The sequence below is a fragment of the Lynx canadensis genome, chromosome D3 (genome assembly GCF_007474595.2).
Source record: "Lynx canadensis isolate LIC74 chromosome D3, mLynCan4.pri.v2, whole genome shotgun sequence".
NCBI classification, from domain to species: Eukaryota; Metazoa; Chordata; class Mammalia; order Carnivora; family Felidae; genus Lynx; species Lynx canadensis.
In genome coordinates this window covers 5,749,281-5,773,474 of record NC_044314.2, presented here as the reverse complement: position 1 = coordinate 5,773,474, position 24,194 = coordinate 5,749,281, and the positions used below count along the sequence as shown (strand labels likewise).

The 24,194-nt window shown below is 40.3% G+C and overlaps 1 protein-coding gene across 3 annotated transcripts in view; it reads right to left on the bottom strand.

Moving 5' to 3' along the window:
* Window positions 1–24,194, bottom strand: part of NETO1 (neuropilin and tolloid like 1) — a 112,290-nt gene that overhangs the window by 29,741 nt on the left and 58,355 nt on the right. For all 3 annotated transcript variants that reach the window (XM_030292194.1, XM_030292196.1, XM_030292199.1), the window contains exons 5-7: window positions 15,145–15,186; window positions 14,899–15,026; window positions 4,367–4,595 (exon numbers count right to left, since the gene is read on the bottom strand). In XM_030292194.1, the coding sequence (XP_030148054.1) occupies window positions 4,367–4,595; window positions 14,899–15,026; window positions 15,145–15,186 (399 nt within the window). The remainder of the gene's footprint in view (window positions 1–4,366; window positions 4,596–14,898; window positions 15,027–15,144; window positions 15,187–24,194) is intronic.

Below are 24,194 nucleotides of genomic sequence, written 5' to 3'. Positions count from 1 at the left end.
GATTTGCTTCTTCCCTCTCACAAGCTACTGCAAGCAGCAAGAGATGCCAGGCTATGCCTTCAACACTCTCTGCAGTAATTTACTCAGTCACGTAGCCAGTGTTGGTCCCTCAGCAGGTCCTGCAGGACAATTTCTCTGAGCTTTCCGCCACGGCAAAACAACGATTTCTTTCCCCCGGTTCCGTCCCAGCCCTCCCCAGCAGCCCTCCGAGTCCAGATTTATCCTGCCCATCTAACGCAATGCAGGCCTTTTCTAGCATGCTCCTCAAAATTCGACCAACCTATGACCACTGCCTGATCCCATGCCGCTTCCACATTTTAGATATTTGTTAGGGCGACACCTCACTTTCAGTACCAAAACCTGCAGTAGTTTCCCACTGATGTGTAACAAATCAGCACCAGTTTAGCATCCATTAGTCTCTAGCTTAGTATGTTCCAGAGCAGAAGTCCCTGGTTATAATTTTATTTGAGTCTAATCTTGTAGGGCATAGGAAAGTGGAGTACTGTAGGATTATAGCATGTTTGTGTAACATGTAGACAGAAGGCACAGCGGATAGGACAGAGGCATCAAAATTCAGGTTGAAAAGCACATAAACCAGTGTTGACACGTCTGAGCTATATGACTGATGTAGAAGTGTTCCCTATTGTTATCGTCATCTTTATCATTCATCATCTTTAGAAAATGGGAGCTCTGTCCATCCCTTACAAGTGACAAAGTCATCCACAAGAGAACTTATGAGCTTCAGAATCAGGTCTTCGATCCTTGCCACGGGACTTTTCAATCACTAAGTATGGAGTTTTGGGTGCACAGGGAAAGTCAGTTACCTTCCCTGGATCTTTTCTTATTCTGTCTGAATTCACAAAATGTTTGGGATTAGAAGAGACAGTCCCTGAGCTCTCCTTTAACATCTAAAAATATAACAAACAAAAACCAGAATCAGACCTATACGTACAGAAAATGAACGGATAGTCGCCAGAGGGGATGGGTTGGGGGGATGGACAAAATGGGCGAAGAAGGGGGGAGATACAGGTTTTCAGTTATGGACTGAGTAAGTCACAGGACTAAAAGGCAGAACATAAGGAACAGAGTCATTGATATTGTGACAGTGCTGTAGTAGGGCAGAGGGACCTACACTTGTGGTGAGCATAGCATCACGGACAAACTTGTCAAATCACTAAGTTGTCCACCTGAAACTAATGGAACATCGGGTGTCAACTCTACTCAAAAAACTACATCGTATGGTCCCAACATGAGACCTTTTGACATATATTAGAATATTGTTGAATGTGCTGTAAGCACTTCTCAACGCTGCACTGGGCATACTGCCTAATAAATGCTAAGAACCAAGAAAAACGTCAAAGTGGTTTCTTATTATTTGAGTAAGACAAAGCTGGTCGTTGATTTCACACCAATAGTTTTCACTCCATATGTGTGTGGATGTGTATGGAGTAAGATTAGAGGCATGTATATTATTAATATTATATATGGATTATATAATATAAATAAGAGTATATTACATATAAACTATGTTTACATATATGATATATATACTATATAAATGTTATACCTATCATCATCAAGAAAACAAAAAGGCAATGCAAAATACTTTCTTAGCCACCAATATGGACTAGAACAATACCATTTGGGGAACTTGAAACGCCACAAATAGAGTTCCTTTATTTCCTTATTAAAGTCCTTAAAATGACCTAAGCCACTCAGTAGCATCACCGAAGTATTAGCACTGATCAAAGTTCATTTCTTGTTGTTTTGAAATTTTCAGCTCTTATCTGGAATACTTTGACTTTGATACAGAAAGGCTTGGTCCATACCCACACACGTCATCACACAATGCCTTTGACCCTTGGCATGTCATGGTTGAAGTCCAACCAGTTTCAGCCAAAAATAAAAAAATACAATGCAAAATATCAAAAAGCTACAGAGGAAACATGACATGGACGATAAATTTGTTCTAATCAAAGCTATTGTAAACCTTATGAGCTAAACACAGAGAATGCTACTGTACCACCTGTCACTGACGTGACCGTGATAAGCCGTCCACTGTGCAGGAACATAAAAATTGGGGTGCTTTCCTCCTATGGAGGACGGATGCCATGTTTTTTCTGGATTCAACTTTGAAAAGTCCACCCGCTTGAAGGACTTCTGGAGATCGTTTACATACCTGCATGAAAACTCTTTCTTTCAGCTCAAATAGAAATACTTCCAATGGCATCTGCACAGTATGACATAATGCACCATTTCTGGTACCAGCAGGATCCTAAAGACTCATGGAACTAATCAGTGTTAGAGTTGAACGGGATCAGTGAAGTTTACCAGTTTGTTCCCTACAAAACTCAGACATCCCCCTACACCATTCACACCACCTGGTGACCCATATTCAGACTGACTGCCACCTAGCCAGAGCCTGTACCCTCTCTGGGAATCCATTCAGTTTGGGAATACCACACATCCTGTGAGCTACACGTTTTTCCTAAGTATCGCTCCAACGTTTCCCTACAATTTAACAAACAAATCTCACCTTCCAGACATCAATCCGTATCACCAGCGTAAGTCTCAGGTAGTGACCACATTTAGAACAAAACAACAACAAAATCTCTCAGATAAACTATGCCGCTCTTCCTTTGACTTTGTCTCATGATTCTAGTTGCTTCTGCATCCTGGCCAGCCACTTCCCATGGACGATCCTCCTTATTAACAATACCCAGAACAGAATAGGTGCTGCAATCTACAGTTTGACCAGTGAGGCTCCCCAAGAGCCTACCTTCTTTGAGTTGTTTACCTACCTTTCCTTCATAGAAGCTAATACTGCAAAAGATATTTTTTGCCAATTGTTAAAAAAAAACAAAAACAAGCTTTAGCTCATACTGTGTTTGAATGAAATAAAACTTTAGGAAGTCCTAGGAGGCAGGGCTCTTCTATACTATTGTTGTTTTAGTTGATACTTGCAACCTAAGGATGTATTTTTTCATTTTTATCCCCATTGCATTTTACGGTATCGTGTTGATAAAAATAGATTTTTGTGATCTTTTTAAAAAATTGATTATATTATCTAACATATTAGCTAGCCCTTCCTTATATGTATCTTTTAAATGAAATACGAGTTTTCAACATATTATCACCCAAGATAGATAAGAATATCAAATAAGTACCTTTAACCACCCCCCCCCCACCAAAGGCAAACCTATTGGTGACAGTGGGGTAATCAGCAAGGACACCAAATGGGCTGACCTTGTAGTCTCAATTTCTTCCCACTCTAACCAAGAAAATGACGAGATTTTTTTTTTTGGCCCAATATCTTGCTGACATAAAAATGCACTACCTCTAACATTTTGATCAACTGTTGAAATGAGGACACGATAGCAACATGCTGTTTCAATCTGCAGTAATCCCAGGAAAGATAATGCACTCCACGGTGGAATCAAGATTGACAAAGACTGAGACGTTTGCCACCTCCAGGGTCCCAGAATTCTCCAACTGGGTAATCAGACAGGAATTTAAAGCCAAACCTATTCACTACATGAAAGAATTGTCCAATATATTTCATATTTATGAATTGAAAAAATATTGGATGCTGTGCCAATCACTGAGAAATTCTGGCGATTTCAAAACTATTTTTTCTATTTATAAATACATAGTTTCAAAATACAGGCTGCTGATTTCCTAAAGCGGAATTTTTCAGGATTATTTTTTTTTCATTTGTATAAATTTATTAAACATGAATTATTCAGGGTTTCTGAAGAACATTCCAAATATATCTATTAATGTGACTCATTATTTGTTAGAACATAATTTTCTAAAATTGCTGCGGTTTGCACATAACTCTGGATATCACCCATGGTGCCATTTTAAATATTTTCTGAAACTTTTTCTGTTTACTCTCCTCCCAAGCAATTCTCTCTCTTTGCTTACTTTAATGGGAACTCGGTCGTCTCAGACCTATTTGCAATAAATGGAATTGCAAGAGAAGCTTACTAAAGAGAACCTACCAAATATTTTTATGCAGGTTTTTAAGACTTAAACTCAAACTTCATCAGAAGCTGCTGAAGTTCCAGACGCTTCGTAAGAGCTAAACCAGAGACAAACAAAATCCTCATTTCCCAGTCGACGCGGGAACTGTCTTAACCAAGGCTATCATGCGTATGCTAAAATAAGGAAGCAGAATGGAATAGGTAACTCTCTCCCGTCGCTGGATCAGAATGAAGGAAAGGGAATCTCAGTGTTATTAACACCTTGTTACAACGCACCCCACTGTGCTCACGCTGCATGGACAAAACACCATTAGCGGCTTACGAGACTTGCATCGTATGACATATGTGAAGGACAAATAGTCAAGTGCAGAGAATCTTACGTTCTTGGAAGGATGTGAACAGCATCTGAAATCTGCTGTTTCGACTGCCCTCATCGGCCCACATGCGGATGACCCCAAGACCTGTGCGGAGCATGACGTCATTGGCCACGGTGCTGCAGAATTTAGCCTTGAGGTCCCCCACGGAACTGCTCCCATCATACACGGCCACAAAGTTCCTTTTGCATTCATTGGAATTCTGCATCTCGTAGTCCAAGAAACGTAGGTAGATCTGTAAAGTAACAACAAAGCCGCGGTCATTTCCGCAGATCGAAACACGCAAGTAGTTCAGTGAGTACCAGCCTCTCTCTCTAGTCTCAGAAGACAGTCTTGATTACACTCAGTCTTAGGATTTTTCTCCTGGGGATAGCAGGAAATAAAGATGTACAACTAACATCAAACCGTGCTTAATATTTTTTTCAAGTGTTATTTTCCTTTCTTCATGGACATACATGTAGGATAATAACTTGTTTGAATTAATAGTAAAGGAAACAGAAATGGTGTCGAAAGATAGTCTCTGATTTCACTTTGTTTAAATCCCTTCCCATAACCACATTGTTTCCTTTTTCAAGTAGAGCATGTTAAAAAAAAAATTTAAAGAAAGGGAGCTAATCTATGATTATTCTCACCACAACATAGAGCCAAAGCCATTTAGTTAAGTCTGCATAAATATAAATTAAATTAACACTTAATGGGTAACAATGTCCCATGCAACCTACACCGTAGATTATTTTTAAATACTCCCAACTACTCTACAAAGTTTTATCGTCCTATTCAGATGATGAAACTAAGACTCCGCGGGTATAAACTGGAGATCAGACGGGGTCTCTCTAACTCCCAAGGCTCTGACCCTTCCACAATATAACACTGCTGCCGATGATGCGGTTTTATGGTCAACAGATATTATTTGACTCTGTTCCGATGGACATTAAAAAATCACAAGCAGTTAATTTAGCTACAGATAAGTTTGAAAAGAAGTCATCTGTCCATGCACGCCATCAGTTTGGCATTACCTACACCCTGGCCTTTGACTTTGTCCCAGACACTGTTAAGGGCCCTGGGGACACAACAGTGAACAAAAGAGTGAGGCTCAGTGTTGAAAATATGTGTCAATGAAACCATGACACCAGGACGTAATGTCACAGCAAAAGAAGTGATATAAAGAAAAAAAAAAAAAACAATCTGTGCTTTGTGACAGGGATATCTGGAATAGTTCTGAAATACAGAAGGCATCCTCACAAATACTTACTAAGTGACTAAGTGTTTTCTAACACGCAAGGCTATGTATGGGAGAGTTCCTCTTCTATACCCTTCTGTCATTAATGCGGTATGGATGTAAACCAAAGACATGCGTTCACCTACAAATCAATCGCTTCCATCTCTATATTCATTTTGCTCATTTCTTCATAAACTCTGAATCCCATAAAACAAAACTTTCTCAGATTCAGTATGTCTGCCCTAAATTTAAAAGTTTCAATGTTTCAAATTAAAAGAAATTTCTCTTTTGTCCTCAATGTTCTTACTGAATGGGGTACTGACCTTTATTAATTTCACCTTCAGAATGGTTCTTTTCCATCTCTGACAGGTCTATAATATTTCAGCAGTCTCCTGCCGGCCCTGGATATGTCCTAGGTTCTTACTTTCCAGTTCATTCCCACAGCACGGCCCAGTCAAAGTTATATTTCTTTTTTTTTTTTAATGTTTATTTACTTTTAATAGAGAGAGAGAGAGACTGAGCATGAGTGGGGGCGGGGCAGAGAGAGAGGGAGACACAGAATCCGAAGCAGGCTCCAGGCTCTGAGCTGTCAGCACAGAGCCCGATGCGGGACTCGAACTCACAGACTGCGAGATCATGACCCCAGCCGAAGTCGGACGCTCAACCTACTGAGCCATCCAGGCGCCCCCGAAGTTATATTTCTAAGAAACAAATTTAACAATCCTACTACAATCTTTAACTGACTTCCAAATAATTATAATTTTTTTTTAAAAAGCTTAAAAATCACAAACGGGCAGATTCTTCTTCTTCTGTCTGAATATTTCACACTTACTTTACAAAATGCCATCCTTTATGCATATGACATTAGTTACACAAAAATGACCATCCCTATTTTCTGCCTACCAACCTCTTCCTGATATTTTTTTACACACCGGTGCCGAATATTCAAGTGCCCCTACTCTCCAGCCACGGTAGAATTATTCTCTACATCCTCTATGATAAAATATTATTCTGAATGTATTATAAGCTTTAGTTGCCGGTTCTATGAAACTTTAGTGTCACTAAACCACGTGCTCCCAAAAAGCTGGGGCAGAGGTGTACATTTTTGTATTCAAAGTGTCGAACCATGTGTTGTATATACGAGGCACTCCATCAAAGTTCCAGAGGGGATGTGCCTGTGAATGACTGACCGACTGACTGGAAAGTTCTATTTTGTTATTGACTTCACTTATTTCAGTACCCAGCAACTATTGATTGCGTCCCTGTATACCCGACTGTTTTAAGGGCTGTAACTAATAATTATACAGAATAATTGGCCTTTTATTACTTGCAGTAGGAAATCATACGCAAAAATTCCCCAAACAGGGTATTTTTAATATAACTCTGAACTGTCAGAAAACCACAAGACAGTTTGTTACAGGCTCATTAGGGAGAACTGACTGAACATAAAATGGGAGTCCCAAGTCCAGAAATACTCCTATAAATTTGAGGAAGAACAACAGAGAAATAGGGAGAAATGGACAAAAATTGAGAAACACTGGAAGGCACTCGAGTTTTATTATGCTCTGCTCGGTGAGGTTTTCACATACACAGGCAGTCTGTAACATTACAGTTCGAGCTAATCTAAAATTTCCAGACACTTTGATGTTAACTTTAATTGCCATGACTACAAACATAATATATACGTCCTAAAAAACCTTGCACGTTCCTCCTTCCCAGTGGCGTTGTGCTTTATGTTATCAGAAGGTCAACTATTACTCAGGTAACCCATCTAGGATTCACTTTTCCCAACCAAATATTACATTCCTGAAAGCCATCCAGGAAACGCCAAAATGTCTCCTTGAACCAGGCATACCTGGGAATGTTAAACCTTCCAGGGTTTTCCTAACTGCTTTGTTTTATGAGTTTCCACGTGGATTTATAAAAAGGTGTTGGGTGTTTCTGATCACCTTGACCATGAAGCTGGAGCGAAGGAGACAAAAAAGTTGCTCAAGGGATATAAGTAAATCAATGTGGGAACCTTCAGTAGGAATAAAATACCTACTCCTTGCTTTACAGCTCTTTTCACTGCACTTCATCACCCCATCCTGACTAAAGGAAACAAATTGAAAGCACTATAAAAATATAAATACCTATAAAATCTAGATATTTTTTCTTATAAGGTAATAAACTTGCTAAATGCAACAAAAAATCAAATACATATTTTAATCTTCAAGTACCATAAGGTCAACCCAACCGAGTTTATTAGCCCTCAAAAGAATTTGCAATTAGAATCGTAAATATGCATAGTTACCGATAGGAGGAAATACTGAGTAGGGGAGGTGAAAAGATCCTTTGGAGTGTCTTGTAAAGTAACCCTTCCCTCCAGTGTCCTTCCAAAGCTATAAAAACCAAACACTATGCCCACAGAAAGAAGGAATTAATCGTTTGACTAATTTAAGAAAGACAGATAGTTGAGAGCCTGCTGTTTCCAGGTTGAATGAGTCAGTGGCCTAATAGGCCTGAACAATTATTTCGAGTATCTTTCTGACGCTGCAGGTAGAAGCCCGGCTTAAAATGTTAATTTATTATTTGCATTGTGTACTGGCAATAACCTAAGACATTGCGCTGACGCATGATTTCACTCAAATCTCTCACTAACAACGTACATTTGCTGCAGCCATTTTAAAATGAAAAGGCCGAGATCAGGGGGTGGGGGGGGTACAGCCAAGTCACTTTCTCACAGTGACCCAGGCCCTTAGGTAAGTCGTTGGTATTGAACGCAGGTCTGCTGGACATTTGCTACTTCTCACTGCACTGCACAGACTCCTATAATTTTTTTTTTAATTATCACAGACTTATAGCCCAGAAAGAAAGTCACAAAGTTAAAGAAAGCAAACACCAATAAAATAAATAACTGAGCAAGCAAAACCAAACTGTTTTCCATTCTCCTACAGGGGCTTGGAAACATGTTGGCAAATCCAGATAAAAACGAGAGTCACAGAAAACAAATGGGTCCCTCTGAAATAAATGACTGTCTTAAATTTTCTTAAAAAGACTGGTTTACAGAAAAGCACTGCTCTTGTTAGAAAGGCAATTTGCATATTCAGCCCATAGTTTCTCATTTTACAGCTCTAGAGAGTTTCCACATTTTCCATGAGAGGTGACTGATGTGTATTCTTACATGAAATGGAGTGACAGAAATCTAAGCCCCTTTTTTCTATTTAAAGGCCATTCTTAGTAGACAGAATACTATTTCTGGAGGAAGTGAACAATTAGTCACTGGATTTTTATATATTCCCTTCTGGAGCATTCCATTATTTTTTAACTTCATTTTTCTTAATCATTTAAGAAAAGAAAACATGCCAGTGGTTATTACCTTTACTGGGGGCAGAGCTGTTGGGGCAAAAGCCAATGTCATTAGCCAGAAAAGTGATCGTGCTTCTCCACACTAGCTCTAGGATACATCATCTCACAGCCTTCCTTATATTATGACTTAAATGGTATCTTGCCAGCCTAAGGTTTGGGCCATAAGATCACCGAGGGAAAGAATGTCACGGTTTTTATTTAAGGTAGAAAACTACAGAAAGTTCTTTAGTCTCTCTGCCGAGAAAAAGGGGAAATGATAAACAGAATCATATATAACCCCAGTAAAATAGTCAGATTACCATCTCCTCTCAGTGAATCATTTTGATGCATTCTTCTTTCTAATCAATCACCAAGAGTTTGAGCTGACAAAGTGATTTATTGAACAGGACCAGAGGGGGTTCAGAGCACATAAGTAATTTCTAGTAATATCTGGCTTCCAAATCACACTAATATGCGAAACAGAATCCCTTTTGTGCACTTAAAGCAAATAACTCTAGCTAACAATTTACTAAGGAATAATATTTACAAACAAACATTTAATACCAGCCTTTCAACCTGGTCCCTCCCCTCGTGTCACAAGGATATGCAGAACACAAACACTGTTTGGGGCAATTATTTAAGACTTCCCAGAACAGCTTTCTCCATGAAAATACACTTTAAATACACTATGGTCTGAGAAACGCTGTCCATGGTTTCAGAACTACTTTCCACTTTGATAAAGAAAGCCACATTCTTAAGGCAAAGTGTGTAGCCTGGGGCTTCTGAGCTTGCTGTCTTATTTGTGGCCGGACATGCCAGCCTTATCATTTTAGATATGACATCCCATGAATTCGGAATGTAGCAGCATCCCCTCTATTTGGAGGAGAACATCAGAACATCATACTGTTTGCTGAATTGTTGAAAAGACACACCCTACAACAAGTCCTGATACGAATATCAAGGCGATTTTCCTGGCCTGTACGAGCGAGTATCAAAGCACTTAAAGTCCGTCTCCAAAATCTGACAGTGCGAAACTGAGATTTCGCTCGAAAACCGGGTGGAGTCCTAACAGGTCCAAGGGTGGTTTTCGTTGTGTTTACCCAATTTTGTTTCCGTTTTTGGAGATAATCAAGTCAGACTCAGTCTTCAGAACCCTAAATCTTATCACTGTAATCAAGGATAGTTACTACCTTTCATCTCTCATGTTAGTTTTCTCCTTGCCCCATAACAAATTACCAGAAATAGAGCAACTTTACTCAAGACCTGTTTTGGATCTCTGAGTCTGTAGGGCAGAAGTAATTGTGGGCTGGCCTGTGTTCTCTGCTAAGGGCATATGAGGCTGAAAACCCACCTGCTCGCCATTCTAGGACCAAGGTCCCTGTTTTCTCGATGACCAGTTACCAGGGATCACTTTTAGCTCTTAGACAGCATTCTTAGTTCCTCTGACTTCCCCTTCTGCCGACAGCCAGAGAAAATCCAGCTTTTAAAGGGCTCGTGTGATTAGATTAGGCTCACTTGGATAAACTCTCTTTTAATTAACCCAAGCCAACTGAGTGGTAGCCTTAATTGCTTCAGCACAATCCCCTTTGCCAGGTAGTTTAACATAATCAGGTATGTGATATTTTATATTCACAGTTCCACCGACGGGGCTGGAAATCCTGGGTTGTCATATCTAAGATTCTGCCTACAATTAAGTTCATCATATAATTAACTTTAAAGCAACTTCACTATAAATTATTGACTTACTATAATTGTCAAGTTTTCCTGTTTATTCAATGCTAATTTTCTTTAAAACATTTTTGAGTCACGTGACAACACATTAAACACTAATGTGAAGTTTTAAATGATGAGTGATTACTAAAAGCTAGAGTTTTATTGTCCCAACACCTTAATCGTTAAGTTAATTATCTTCACCGCTGTACTTTATAAGCGTTTGACTTATTTCTTTTCCTATCTTAACAAATTTGACAATTTCCCCCAAAATAGTGTGGTTTTGTGACATCACACCAGACCGGGAGTCAGGATACGGAAATCTCGCCTTAGCTCTGTACTAACAAACCAAATATTTGGGCGCTTATCAGAGACTCATCACGTTTTGATCTTGAAAGGAGTTTAATGTTACCTGGGCCAAAAAAATTACCTGACTTTAACATTATTGTACAAAATTTGTGCTAAACTTTATTTGGATTCTTCTTATGGATTTGATTTTGGGGCAGCTCCATTATTAAAACCAAAAGCAGAAACCCCGTTTGTACTGAATCAAAAGCTATTCTTTTTGCAGCTTTGAGCATTCAAATAAATTGTAATACTTGAAACACTGCAGATTAACCCTTACCTGCCTGTTCGTCTGTCCTACGACAGTCCTTTAAATGTCTGAAGATGGCTACCACATCCATTTTTCTAGATGCACATCAGTTTGTTGTTTTATTCTGAGTTTTAACTGAATGACAGTCATTTGGCTTGGTACTAAGTATCTAAAGAAGGCCCAGCCTTCACAGAATTAACATTCAAATAGGTACCCTGTTGTGATCATCCAACATTCTTCCCTGTTGGTTCTCTTCTGTACCGGATCCAGAACACGAAGCCATAACACCCTGTGGCCATCCTCGTTCTAGAATCTACAGAGAGACGTCTCTGGATTCCACTCTTAACCCGGGTAAGACTTCTTTATCCTGTCTTAGCTTATTCACCTTTAAAGGAGCCAATCAGTAGCCGATTTCCAATGTTCTTTCTGGCTCTAGCATGCCAAATTCTAAGAAATCTGGATGAATCACCTTCTAATTAAAGGTGATCATCTGTGTTACTATTTTCTATTTGTCAAAAAGTCTGAGAAGCAATGTAAATACTTGATATACGTTTTAGTAGAACCCCAGTGAGCTATTTATTAGCACCTGCATTGTGCAACTATGTTTCAATCCCCAGTTATCATTCAAAAATCCACCACGGGCCACTTCAAGTTTAACTTGTGCTTTGACAGTCTAGTCTCACAAGCTGCTAGGAACTCTGCAACAACAGAAAGCCCACATAGGCAGTCATATTCTTGCTTTTCTCCACCGTTATTCAAAGCCACTTCCTATCCTATCACCTTTAATTTCACAGAGAAAGCCTGTCACAATAGAGTCATCTTTGTCTAACTCTGCAGGCGGCTTCCCCTTTGGGTCACAGAATGCCAAATTCTGTAACAGACAGGTACACTGGGTATTGTTACTCTGGAATTGTACAAAAGACAGCCTATTTACCAGCCGGGGGAAAAAAAAAAAACGATGTGTGTTTACACTCCCATAAAAACCCTCTCTTTAACACTCCAGGGACAAAGATGCCGGGAACAACAATGAGGTGGGGCTCAAATGTTTCCAGCTGGAAAATTTTTTTTTTCTAATCTTTCATTCATAGAGTTTAAGAAAAATGAATAGCATTTGCATGTGAACCCACAGATTATGTAAGAGAGCAATCTAGCTCCCTTATAATCCAGGCAGGGGGTTGCCTTTTATGTTGGGAACATTCTTGGTTTTTTGTTTTTTGTTTTTTTTTTTTTTTAAGGAGGGATCACTGTGTCTTTCTTCATAATACAACAAACGTTTTCAAAGATTTGTACAAATGCAAAGAGACCTGCCGGTGGAAAGACTGGAAGCAGAGCACGGCTCTGAACCTCTGTAACTGGAAGTCTGGGGAGAGGGTGCTGCACGTTCACACTGCATGCAGACCCCAGAGACACATTGACGGGAAAGTCAAGTGAAGGAAGCCAACACGCTTCCTCAAGATCACTCTATTTTCCCCTCATCCTGGATAGCCAGCCACCAAATTCTCCTTTTTCTATCGTGACTATTCCCTTTACCTGTCTACTGTCACAACCAGCCTCCACTGTGGGCATCACGTCCACTGTGGGGATCACCTCAACCATGGGGATCACCTCCACCGTGGAGATCAACCTCCACCGTGGGGATTACCTCCACCGTGGGGATCAACCTCCACCGTGAGGATCACCTCCACCGTGGGGATCAACCTCCACCGTGGGATCAACCTCCACCGTGAGGATCACCTCCACCATGGGGATCAACCTCCACCGTGGGGATCACCTCCACCGTGGGGATCAACCTCCACCGTGGGGATCACCACCACCATGGGATCAACCTCCACCATGGGGATCACATCAACCATGGGGATCACCTCCACCGTGGAGATCACCTCCACCATGGGGATCACCTCCACATTGGAGATCATCACCACCGTGGGGATCACTGCCGCATCTTCCTACTGAGTCTTCTGCCTGTAGTGTTCAGTCTTCTGTCGCTACTTCACAAGGAAAACCTACTTTTCCAGAATGCAAATCTGATCACACCATTTTCCTGCTTCACACTCTTGCGTGTATCACTAATGCTAGTGGGGTGAATCCAAGTTCTTTAGGGTTCCTACAGAGCCCTTTGACTTAAAGACTCACCATCCACCTCCATACATACTCATGTTCTACTTGGTCACATTCAATGACTCAATTCCTAAAAAAAGCTCACTGTCCTATGATTCTATGACCCTGATGGCTATTCCCTCTACCTAGAGAGCCCTCCCACCTTGTCTACCTGATACAATATTGTTTTTCATTAAACTTCAGTGGACACCCTGGCGGAATTTGATTCCACGTGTGACTTACCTTCCGAGGTATACACGCGCTTCTCCCGCTCTCTACTACACCTTATAAATACCTCAACAAGCCTGTCTCATTCCTTGGATTAGATGGTTACATATTTGTCTAAGAATTAAACTGGAAGCATGAGGACAGTGGCCGACATGCTTTTTTCATTTCTCCAGCATGGTGCTCGAGATTTTACAGAGCCACTAAATCTATTAACGAAATAACCAACTGTTTCAAGCTCAATAAACAGTCAACTACAAACCCAATAAATCAATAATGCTTGGTTGAAACAATATAACTGAGGAATAACAATAAAGAGAGGAGGATAAGCAAATAATCGACAGTCTCCACCTATGATAGTGACTGACACAAAATCATTCCCAGTATTTCTTCATATCTTAATAGTAGGATAAATATGGTTGTTCTAAAGAAGTATTTCCAAAATAGTGGCCTGGGTTTGAATCTGACCTCTAATATACTTAATTTCATAACATATACATTAACAATTTTAAGAAAGTATTGCCAGCATTTGAAACTCAAGGTAACCTACATAAAATTCCAACTCCTGCCACATTATGAAAAAATTGGAGGATTTGATAACGCAGCAATACTTTTTCATAACGACAATCGAAAGAAGCGTGATACAGGCGCCTGGGTGGCTCAGCTGGTCGGGTGTCCAACTTTGGCTCATGTCATGATCCGGCGATCTAGGAGTTTGAGCCCTGCATCAGGCTCTTGTGCTGACAGCTCGGAGACTGGAGCCTGCTTCGGATTCTATGTCTCCCTCTCTCTGCCCCTCCCCACTCAGACCGTGTCTCTCTCTCTCAAAAATAAATAAACATTAAAAATTTTTCAAAAAAAAGAGAGAGAGAGAAAGGAGGGTAAGAGGAGGTGAAGACCTGGCTGGTCTCTTTGCCTGGGCACAGACCCCCAGCCTTATCATAAGGTATTTTATATGCCAGAGATACATGATTTTACAAATCTTGGGCAATTTCTTCCAAAGATAGGATTTTAGGTTAAAACAAGAACAGAGTGCAGATACTGACAGTAAAAGCGTATGTGTAATTATACTTAGAATCTTAGCTTACAGATAGCATTTCAATCCATTTTTCAGCGGGGGGCAGTTACATTACAGCCTCTTGGGCAGGTGATCAAATGCCCTCTTCAGCACCCTCTCCATGTTATTTACGACATCGAAAGTTTCCTTGGATGGGGAAAGACAGGTTGCGTTTCAAAACCGAAAGAAAATGACAGCTTATGATCGCACTCTGAAACCTACTAAGCGCGTCCAGTGGGTTAAAGGACGCGCATGTTGCAGACGCTTCCCAAGCTGACTGTCGAATCTGTTTTCCCCTTAAGACTGACCTTGGATCGTGGAGGTGCCCGGATGTACCACTTGCAATCCACGGCCTCGCTGGCAGAAGCTTTGCCTTCCTTCATAATCTGTACAGACTCCACAATTCCTTCTGGGCCGCCCATCTCAAACTCACATGCTAAATAACGAAACGCCAAACAAACATACAGAAATGGAGCTTGAATAATAAACCAAAAGTATATTTCAGAGCAGAAAACAGAGACCTCTGAACATTATTGAATATCTACGTTACCAACCTGGTAATGGTTTCAAAACGCCAAGGTCCTTAAAGTCAGGATCTTAAAAATTGAGAAAAAGATAATTAGTCTTATTCTGCATTTATTACTTAAAACGATGTTGAGTAATACAGCATTACATTATTCAGGAATCTGCCAAGAAATAGATTAAGAGAAATTAAGTGGCCGAATAAACGCCTGCATGGTAATGTTAAGACCGAAATGTTAATTTATAAAACCGAACTATTACCACGGGGTTTTTCGTCAATACGCAAGAAGCCACTTTTCAAGACCTTCCAAGGCCACTCTTCATGCAATCGTCAAATGGAACTACTGCTCACCGCTTCGGACTCCACAATCGGACACTGGTTGTTTTTGCAAAACGTATCCATAGGTAAGTGAGACTTTGAATAAAATTCCATCGCTGACACATATGGTCATTTTGTCTGATTTCCCCAAGTTTTTCTCAGTAGTCTGCTGTGCCTTCCCAACCCCGGCTCTCTCCCTGCCTTTCCCCTCACACCAGGTCCCCAGGACCAGGTATGTGTCCTTGTCTGCTCATGTACTTGGGGGAAGCTTGATTTATCACAAGTCTCAGAAGCGGCCTACTTGTTATAGGCCAAGAACGGTGGTCTTGATTCCATATCCTGAAATTGATTTTGAGGTTAGTATGCAACCAGTGAAATATAATGGTGAGCCTAGTGGAAGGCTTCTGAGGAAAGTTTCTTCGAGAACAAAAAGAAACAGGGTGTATTTAGTTTTCTGGCTCACATTCATGGTCTGGTTTGTACGGGGACCCGCTGGGGTCATGCATGGTGGTCAGCTTATGAGGTTGACAGGCGCTAATGTGAGAAGATGCTAACCTTAAGGCTGAGCAGAATGGAACCATGGAGAACCATGAGTCCTTATGGATCTCTCTGGTGCACCCTCTTCAACTACTCCATAGTCACACTTCTCTAGGCCTTTTGCTTTTTGCAACAATGTACGTCCTTATAACCTGTCACTTTGAGTTGGATTTTCCTTAACTTATGGGTAAAGGCATGAAGGCTATGATTTTTCTTGGAGACACATGGTATCCAAGTTAAAAGGTGACTTTGACATTTAATTTCTTTTTACTACTATGGTATTGGCTATAAATTAAAAATCTTATAAAGTTAGAAATATGTTGGGAGACACTGCTCATCAACAGTCGAGGACTGAAATATGAAAGGGTAGCAACTCTCAGGAGGCAATTATTTCTGGATATCAAGGCTGTGTGTGCATAGATGTCTGTGTGTATCCAAGGGCACTTCTTTGTATGTGTCTATCCTTGGATACACGAGGCCCATGGCTTCAGGCTGACTGTATTACCGTACTTATCTTCATTACGGTTTTTTTTCCTAGTTTTGTTAAACAGTGATGCGTACTGATATGTTGAAACTAAACGGCCTGGATTAGCCAGGCTACAATTTAGCTATGTCAACTATTTAGACATACTTTATCGTAGAACACAATTATAATGTGGTAATACATTTTGGGGTTTTTTTTTTGTTTTTTTTTTTTAATTTTTTTAACGTTTATTTATTTTTGAGACAGAGAGAGACAGAGCATGAACGGGGGAGGGTCAGAGAGAGGGAGACACAGAATCTGAAACAGGCTCCAGGCTCTGAGCTATCGGCACAGAGCCCGACGCAGGGCTCGAACTCACAGACCGCGAGATCGTGACCTGAGCCGAAGTCGGCTGCCCAACCGACTGAGCCACCCAGGTGCCCCAACATTTTGAATCAAGATATAAATTCCTTTGTATAATTATTTTGAAAACAGTCCTCTTACCTTTTAGAAGAAAGAAAGGAAAAAAAGAGAAAGGGAAGGACAGAAGGGAGGAAAGGAGGGAGAAAAGAAAGAAAAAGGAAAAGAGAGAGGGAAGGAGGGAGGAAGAAGTATTTGTATGCAATCTTTATGAAAGGAGCAGAAATGACGATGATCTAGTCAGTTTGGAGCAGGATACCCCCAAGTACTTTTTTTTCCCTCGTCTAAATTAATGGATATTTGGTTATTCTTTAAAAATGTATATTTATTATCTACTTTGTACCACAAAAGAACTATGTTTTGTACAGAATTGCTCAGATTGGTTGTCACCATTAAGCTGTATTCTTGGTATTGAAGACACCAAATATCTTTCCTTATTTTTACACCAACCTTGCCCACCTCAGTTATCCAGATTCTTTATTATTCATTATATCGGTTTTACTATTTTGCATAATGCTTAATAATCGTCATCACCGATTACAATGTTTCAGCCTTGTGTGGCTGTTCTTGTGATTCTTGTGGAAGGGTAGTTGGTATTCTATTTTCTGGTCTGAAGGCTAACATTTGTCATTTTTATAACTCATGTCGGGCAACGTTGAGAGAAATGCCAGTTCTGGGAGTTGAAAATTTATTTTTGTCTTTGTATTAATGGTGAGAGTGCTGATGGTTAAAAAAAAAATGGGGGGGGGGAGAAAAAAAACTTTAGGAAAAAAATCATTTCTGCACTTTCATTCGAGTTAGCCATCAGTAATTTCACAGTGACAATAACAGATGGCCCCCATGACCTGCAAAATACACAGAAAATAAACGACACGATAATTTTTTAAAGCAGCCTAGACCGAATTTAAGAACACGAAGATTGATTTTTTGGTCCCAGGTTGTTTGGGGGCAATGATAGAAGTTACTATGCAGAAGCACAACGAAGCCAGACTTGGAAAGCCATCTTCTACCCAGAATCTGCCCAAATCCGTTCTCCACTAAGCAATCAGAATAAGCTTTGAAAAATATAAATCAAATCGTAATACTCACCTGACATTCCATTGCCCATGGAATAAAATCACAGCTATTTTGAAAGGACTGTAATTCTCCATGTGCCCTTGCCCCTGACCCCCTGGCCCAATGCACTGCCTGCTCTTGACTTTGCTGTCTCCTCTCAAGACACATCAACACTTCCTGTTCCTCCAGTATGTGACCTGCCTCTCTTCCTTGCCTGTACTGTCCCCCCAACTACCACCCTGTGGGTGGATCTTTCTCCTTCTTCATCTCATGACTGGAGTGTTGTTTTCTCAGGAAATCCTTCCTGGATGAGCGTCTCCAAAGTAGCCCTGCCTCTCACTTTCTTTTCTCCCTTCACCACTTCTTTGATCAAAATCCACTATTGTTTTACTATTTACTTTTCTTTTCTTTTTTTTTTTAAGCTTTTTAAAATTTATTTCGAAAGAGAGCAAAGAGCATGTGGGGAAGGGGCAGAGAGAGAGAGAGAGAGAGAGAGAGAATCCCAAGCAGGCTCTGCGCTGTTAGCGTAGAGCCCGAGGCAGGTCTTGAACTCACGAACCCTGAGATGGTGACCTGAGTGTAAATCAAGCGTCAGACGCTTAACCCACGAGCTACCCAGACACCTCTATTTGTTTGCTCTTCTATTGGCCATCTCCTCCCACCAGACTATAACAAAGCACACCCTCTGAGGGACTTCTTACCTGTTGTTCCTCTCTCTCTCTCCAAGACCTAGAACATTGCTTGAGCATGGTGGGTGCCCCATAAATATGGTTGAATCTAATGTATTTCTTTGTGTATATATAAAAAAAATAGTTACTTAATATGAGGTTGATTTTGTTATACTGTTGACATACTTACTACACGTATAACTACATCTTTCCCAGAGGGTCTCACAGTAAATTATCAAATTAGGTGCTATTTGAGAGAATAATCTCTACTAAACCAAACCCAAATCTCTTTCTGGGCACCCAGCTGACTCCGTTCCCCCCAACCTCCCTTGCAGTTGTGGGTAGCTGTGGAACCAAGTTCTCCCAATGAAATGTGGACATAGTGGCTGAACTTCACTTGAAGGCTGAGCTCATAAAAACTACCGGAAAAAATCCCTCTTCCGTCTTCCACGGTCCACCTCAAAAGCCACCCAGTGAAGGTGCGGAATTGCACCAGCTTCAGCTCCTGGAAGAAGATGTGTTGTACTGCCTCTTCCTTGACTCTGATTAGACCACAGAAGCAAGAATTAACTTCAGTTACAGGAGATCACTGAGCTTTTCGATTTTTTATTCTATGGCAAAAGTCAAACTACGTTCATACTACTGCTAAAATGTTACCGTTCCACATTCTCAGTTTCTCGGGAATGTACGGCAGTTTCCAGACATGATATGTGATGACATCATCACTATTACGGTTACTAAAATATTTGCCTGTGTTTTCAAGAACACTCTAAGGTAGTGGGTTTAGGCTATAAGTGATGTACATTTTCAGAGATTAATCCCGTTTATTCTCAAGGATTTTATTGGGCTAGCTTTAATTTTCCCTGCTGTAATCTCTGCAACCTGATTTTTGTCCGATACGTTGTTATGTTGAAATCTAGAATTACGTCTTGGGGCGCCTGGGTGGCTCAGTCGGTTGGGCGTCCGACTTCGGCTCAGGGCATGATCTCGCGGTCCGTGGGTTCGAGCCCCGCGTCGGGGTCTGTGCTGACAGCTCGGAGCCTGGAGCCTGCTTCGGATTCTGTGTCTCCCTCTCTCTCTGCCCTTCCCCCACTCACGCTCTGTCTCTCTCTCAAAAATAAATAAACGTTAAAAGAAAATTAAAAAAAACGAAATCTAGAATTACGTCTTGAACTTACACGGAAGCACAAGCAAAATTCAGGACATTTTCTGTCTTATTTCAGAATTACGTATATGTGTAAAAATGTTTAAATTTTTTTTCTAGTTTTAAAAACTGTATCTAAATGTATGAATATTCTGAAATTCAATATTTCCCCTGAAATAAAAGAAATATATTTGTAATATTCTTCTTCCCGTGAGGAGGGACATTTGCCAGAGATATAGGAGATCGAGAGGCTGACTTTCTCCACCACACTCCATGGTCTACGTCTAAAACTGGAGAAAAGGACGACACTAATATTCCAAAGGAGTATCTTACTCATGAAGAGGAGAGGTCGACTCCAGATTAAAAGGGAAAGCCGTACATAATAAATGAAATCATGACAAAAGGCATCATTCCTTCAGCTTCACACATGCGAATCGTTTGTTTTATTGTGATTGGGGCAGAAAAATATTTTCTGGCAGTTTTATCGTGGCAGTTTGATTGCAACATTATTTTGAGATCAACAGCTGTTCTCAAAAGGATTGAATATTTTAGATGTAGATCTAATCAGCCTTTTCCAAAGGTCAAAGATCTTTTAGCACCCTTTTGAAACTAAAAATGATAAAGGCCCTGAAGCATGTTGCAAAGGGAGTTACTGTCCTGCCGTGACTGGAGTAGCTCACACGTGGCTGGAGTAGCTCACACGTGGCTGGAGTAGCTCCCACGAGACATGAGGGGCCTTGGGAAGCAATGCAAAGCGACCACTGCTGAATATCTACTGGCTGAGTAGTCAGGAAAGAAAGAAGTCAGCAGACTCTGCTGCTTTCTAACCACACAACCACCCGGAGATTGAAAGTTTTAGCCTTACACGAGAAGAAAGAGTTAGTACCTTGTCGACAGACTTTTACTTCTGGGTAACAAGTAGATGTTCAGACATGGTTGAGCCGCTGCTTTTGCTCGAATTCATCAGCGTCAGCGTGAACCAATCACCAAAGGCCTCCTAAGTAGCTGCTTGCCAACAAATGCAAGTCGTGCTGCAATATTCCAGTTGTTAGCAAACTTTTGAATGTTCTGAGTGATGCTGGAACATCTGTGTTGACATTTGCATTGACGTTGCAAACGCAATGGTAAATAAAACTTCTGATGCCTTAGCAGGTTTCAAGACAATGGTACCAAACCACAGCCATTCGTATTCGTTGTATAACTCATCATTACACCTTTGTGCGGGCAAAGAACTGTTTTATTTCAAAATCTCCTTGACAAAGCACTAAAAATTGCCACTCTTTTCAATCTAAAATTTCAAGGGCCTGTCTTTTCTGCAGAACGAACATAGTGAATCTGTTGACTTTAAGGAAAACAACTGATAATATTTGCTGCCAATGATAAAATTCAAGCTTCCAGCAAAGAAAACTGTATCCATCACTGGGCATCCGACAGCTTCTCAATACTTAAAAGCATTTTTAAATGTGACTGTTGACTAAATGTGCAAATATAATTTTTGGTGTGCAACAATGGACTGGGTCAACATTTGGAAGATCTGTAAAACAGTGATCCACTAACTGTCAAATGTTAAAAACTCAGGCATGGGTAAAAAAAAGATAGATATTAATGTAACAGAATACAAAAAAAAATCACTGATATGGTTTCGCATTCCTCACTGCAACTAACCTTTAAGGAGCTATCCCTTTCGGAGGTTTGAGGTAGAATCTATCTGAAAAGTCTATGAAAACACTCTTCTCTTTTTCAGCTACATTATCTCGTGAGACTGAATTTTCTTTTTTTTTTTTTTTGAATATTTTTTTTTGAATTTTCTTCATATACTTCAACCCTAAGAATACAATGCAACACATTTAATAAACAAGTAGATGTTAAGAATCCAGCTGTCTAAGAAGCCAGACATTAAACAGAATTCCAGAAACATAAAGCAATGTAATTCTTCTAAGTATTATTTTAATATTTATTAATTAATATTTTAATTTCAATCGATGCTGTTAAAATGCTTTTAAATTTTTTTTTCAACGTTTATTTATTTTTGGGACAGAGAGAGACAGAGCATGAATGGGGGAGGGGCAGAGAGAGAGGGAGACACAGAATCGGAAACAGGCTCCAGGCTCTGAGCCATCAGCCCAGAGCCCGACGCGGGGCTCGAACTCACGGAGCGCGAGATCGTGACCTGGCTGAAGTCGGACGCTTAACCGACTGCGCCACCCAGGCGCCCCTAAAATGCTTTTAAAATAACACAGAATAGGCTTATTAGTGTAATTTTTCTATGAATTAATAAATAGAAATTTAAAATGCTATTAGCTTGAATTTCTACTGTAATGAGCATTGAATGACACAGCCGTATAAGCCAAAGCCCTATGAAGTCTTCAGTTGTTTCCCGAGAGGACAGATGTTTTAAGACCAAAATATTGCAGAACTTCTGTCCTGGCCAACCCCACCTTTGTATCGTGGGTCCACGCCTTCTTGCAACAAAACTCGAAATTGCAACTTATTAACTCGGGGCCATGCGACGCATTTATTTCATACTTGAAAGAGATTTCCACAATGCCAGCCAGATTGTAGACGGACTTTCAGTAAATGAATATTTACCCGATAAGACTACACCTGAGTCAAGTCAGAGGCATATTCATCTTATAAATGAACAAAATGGAGGTTCAATTACTATAGAAAATGCAACTTGTTTTGAGCAGAAACCTAGAAGTTTTATAGCTAACGTACAATGTTAAACCAATCATTCAATACGTCTGGAATGTATTTTTCCTGAGCTGAAAATGTGGTTGGTCTAGGCTTTTTCCAGTTCATGGATGCCATTATATCACAAAACACAGTGGTATTGCTCTAACAACAGTTTATGGGAGAATGTAATTGCCTGACCTGGCCATGCAAATAGAACTATAAAACCCTCTGATTATAAAACTCAACTTCGATACTTTGATATGTTTTGCAAGGCACAGCTCAACTCCCCAACAGGATCATCTTGGAGAAAGTATTTCCCTCAAGCTTCCATAATTTCACACATCCTGAATTCTGTCATAAGCTATATAATGTCTCCACGTCTCACGTCTATTTACTTTGGAAAGTCCTGTGACATCTGTGGGTATATCTGCATTCAATCAGCTCTCGTATGGAAACTAACTGCCACTCCAATGGCCAGGTCACTGTCTCTAGCATTCCCTCCTTGTCTGTGACCCATCTCAGCGTTGGCTCCCTGTTTCCTAAAGATTGAAAAAAACTGACTTTGTAGTTTTTGCAATCAGTTAACTGAATTTAAGATGCCATTTTTAAAAGCAATTGCAAAAAATCTTGACAGTGCAGTACTAAAATAGCTTACATCAACATATTATTTTAATAATATGATTCCTTTCAGTCTTGTCTAGAAGGAACATTGCTTTAACAGAGAATCCATAGTATAACATTTTAAGCATTTTCCAAGGTTACTGTTATCGATAAGTATGAGGCTGGCAGTTACAACTTCACAATAGAGTTTCTCTTCCCAAGGGTTGTAAGGTGGGCACAGAGTTTGCATATCATGACTTCCGGTTTAACATAAAATTTACTCATATATGGGATTTAGAAATGGAAACCTAAAGAATTTCAGGGAAGAATTTTACAAGCCCTTTAATACATTACCGATATTTGCATGGCTTGTACAGAACTTTTGTTTCCTCATTTTACTTATTAAGCTGTAACACAGGAAGCTTTCTCACGATGCTTGTATTCACAGTTTTAAATAAATTGAGAAGACAGAATTCTCTTTTACAAAATGTATGCAAAGAATATTGATTTTGCTCGTGCTCACGTTAAACAGGCTTTTGCAAGGTTTGTTTTTGATAGATAGTCACAAGATAACAATATTCTTCTATGGGGAAAATGCATTGGCCATGTAGAATAACAAAAAAAAAAAAAAAACTTGCAGGACGAAGGGAAGAAGAAATCTTCAGAAAAGCAAAAGAGTAATGAAGGCAATTTAAAAAAAAATCCTCAATTGTCCAAACGTGTTTGGTGTTTCCATATTGAATGCAAAGGAAACCAAGCAAGTTCTTAATCATTAGCAACGCCCACCCCCCGAATTCTCCCAGAAGCCCCTGTTCGCTCATCCAGCTAAGTACCTCCTAAATCACATGAAACCTCAAATAAATGAGTCCATCTTTCAAGCCATCTTTTTCATAGACCTGGTTTAATAGGGCATTTCTTGCTGGCACAACAAATGCTGACCCTCCCAGCAAATGAACACCCCCAACGCCCTCTTCTTTCTCAGTTACTTCACGTTTCCCGTTTTCCCAACACTCAGCAATGCTTATCAGTACGCACAGGGGAGATACAGGCTTCTGGTTCTGGAACGAGTAAGTCACAGGAACAAAAGGTACAGCGGAGCGAGTACAGTGGATGAGGCCGTAAGAGAGCTGTACGGTGACAGGTCGTAGCTACACCGAAGGTGAGTGTGACACAGCGTATACAGAAGTCGAGTCACTGTG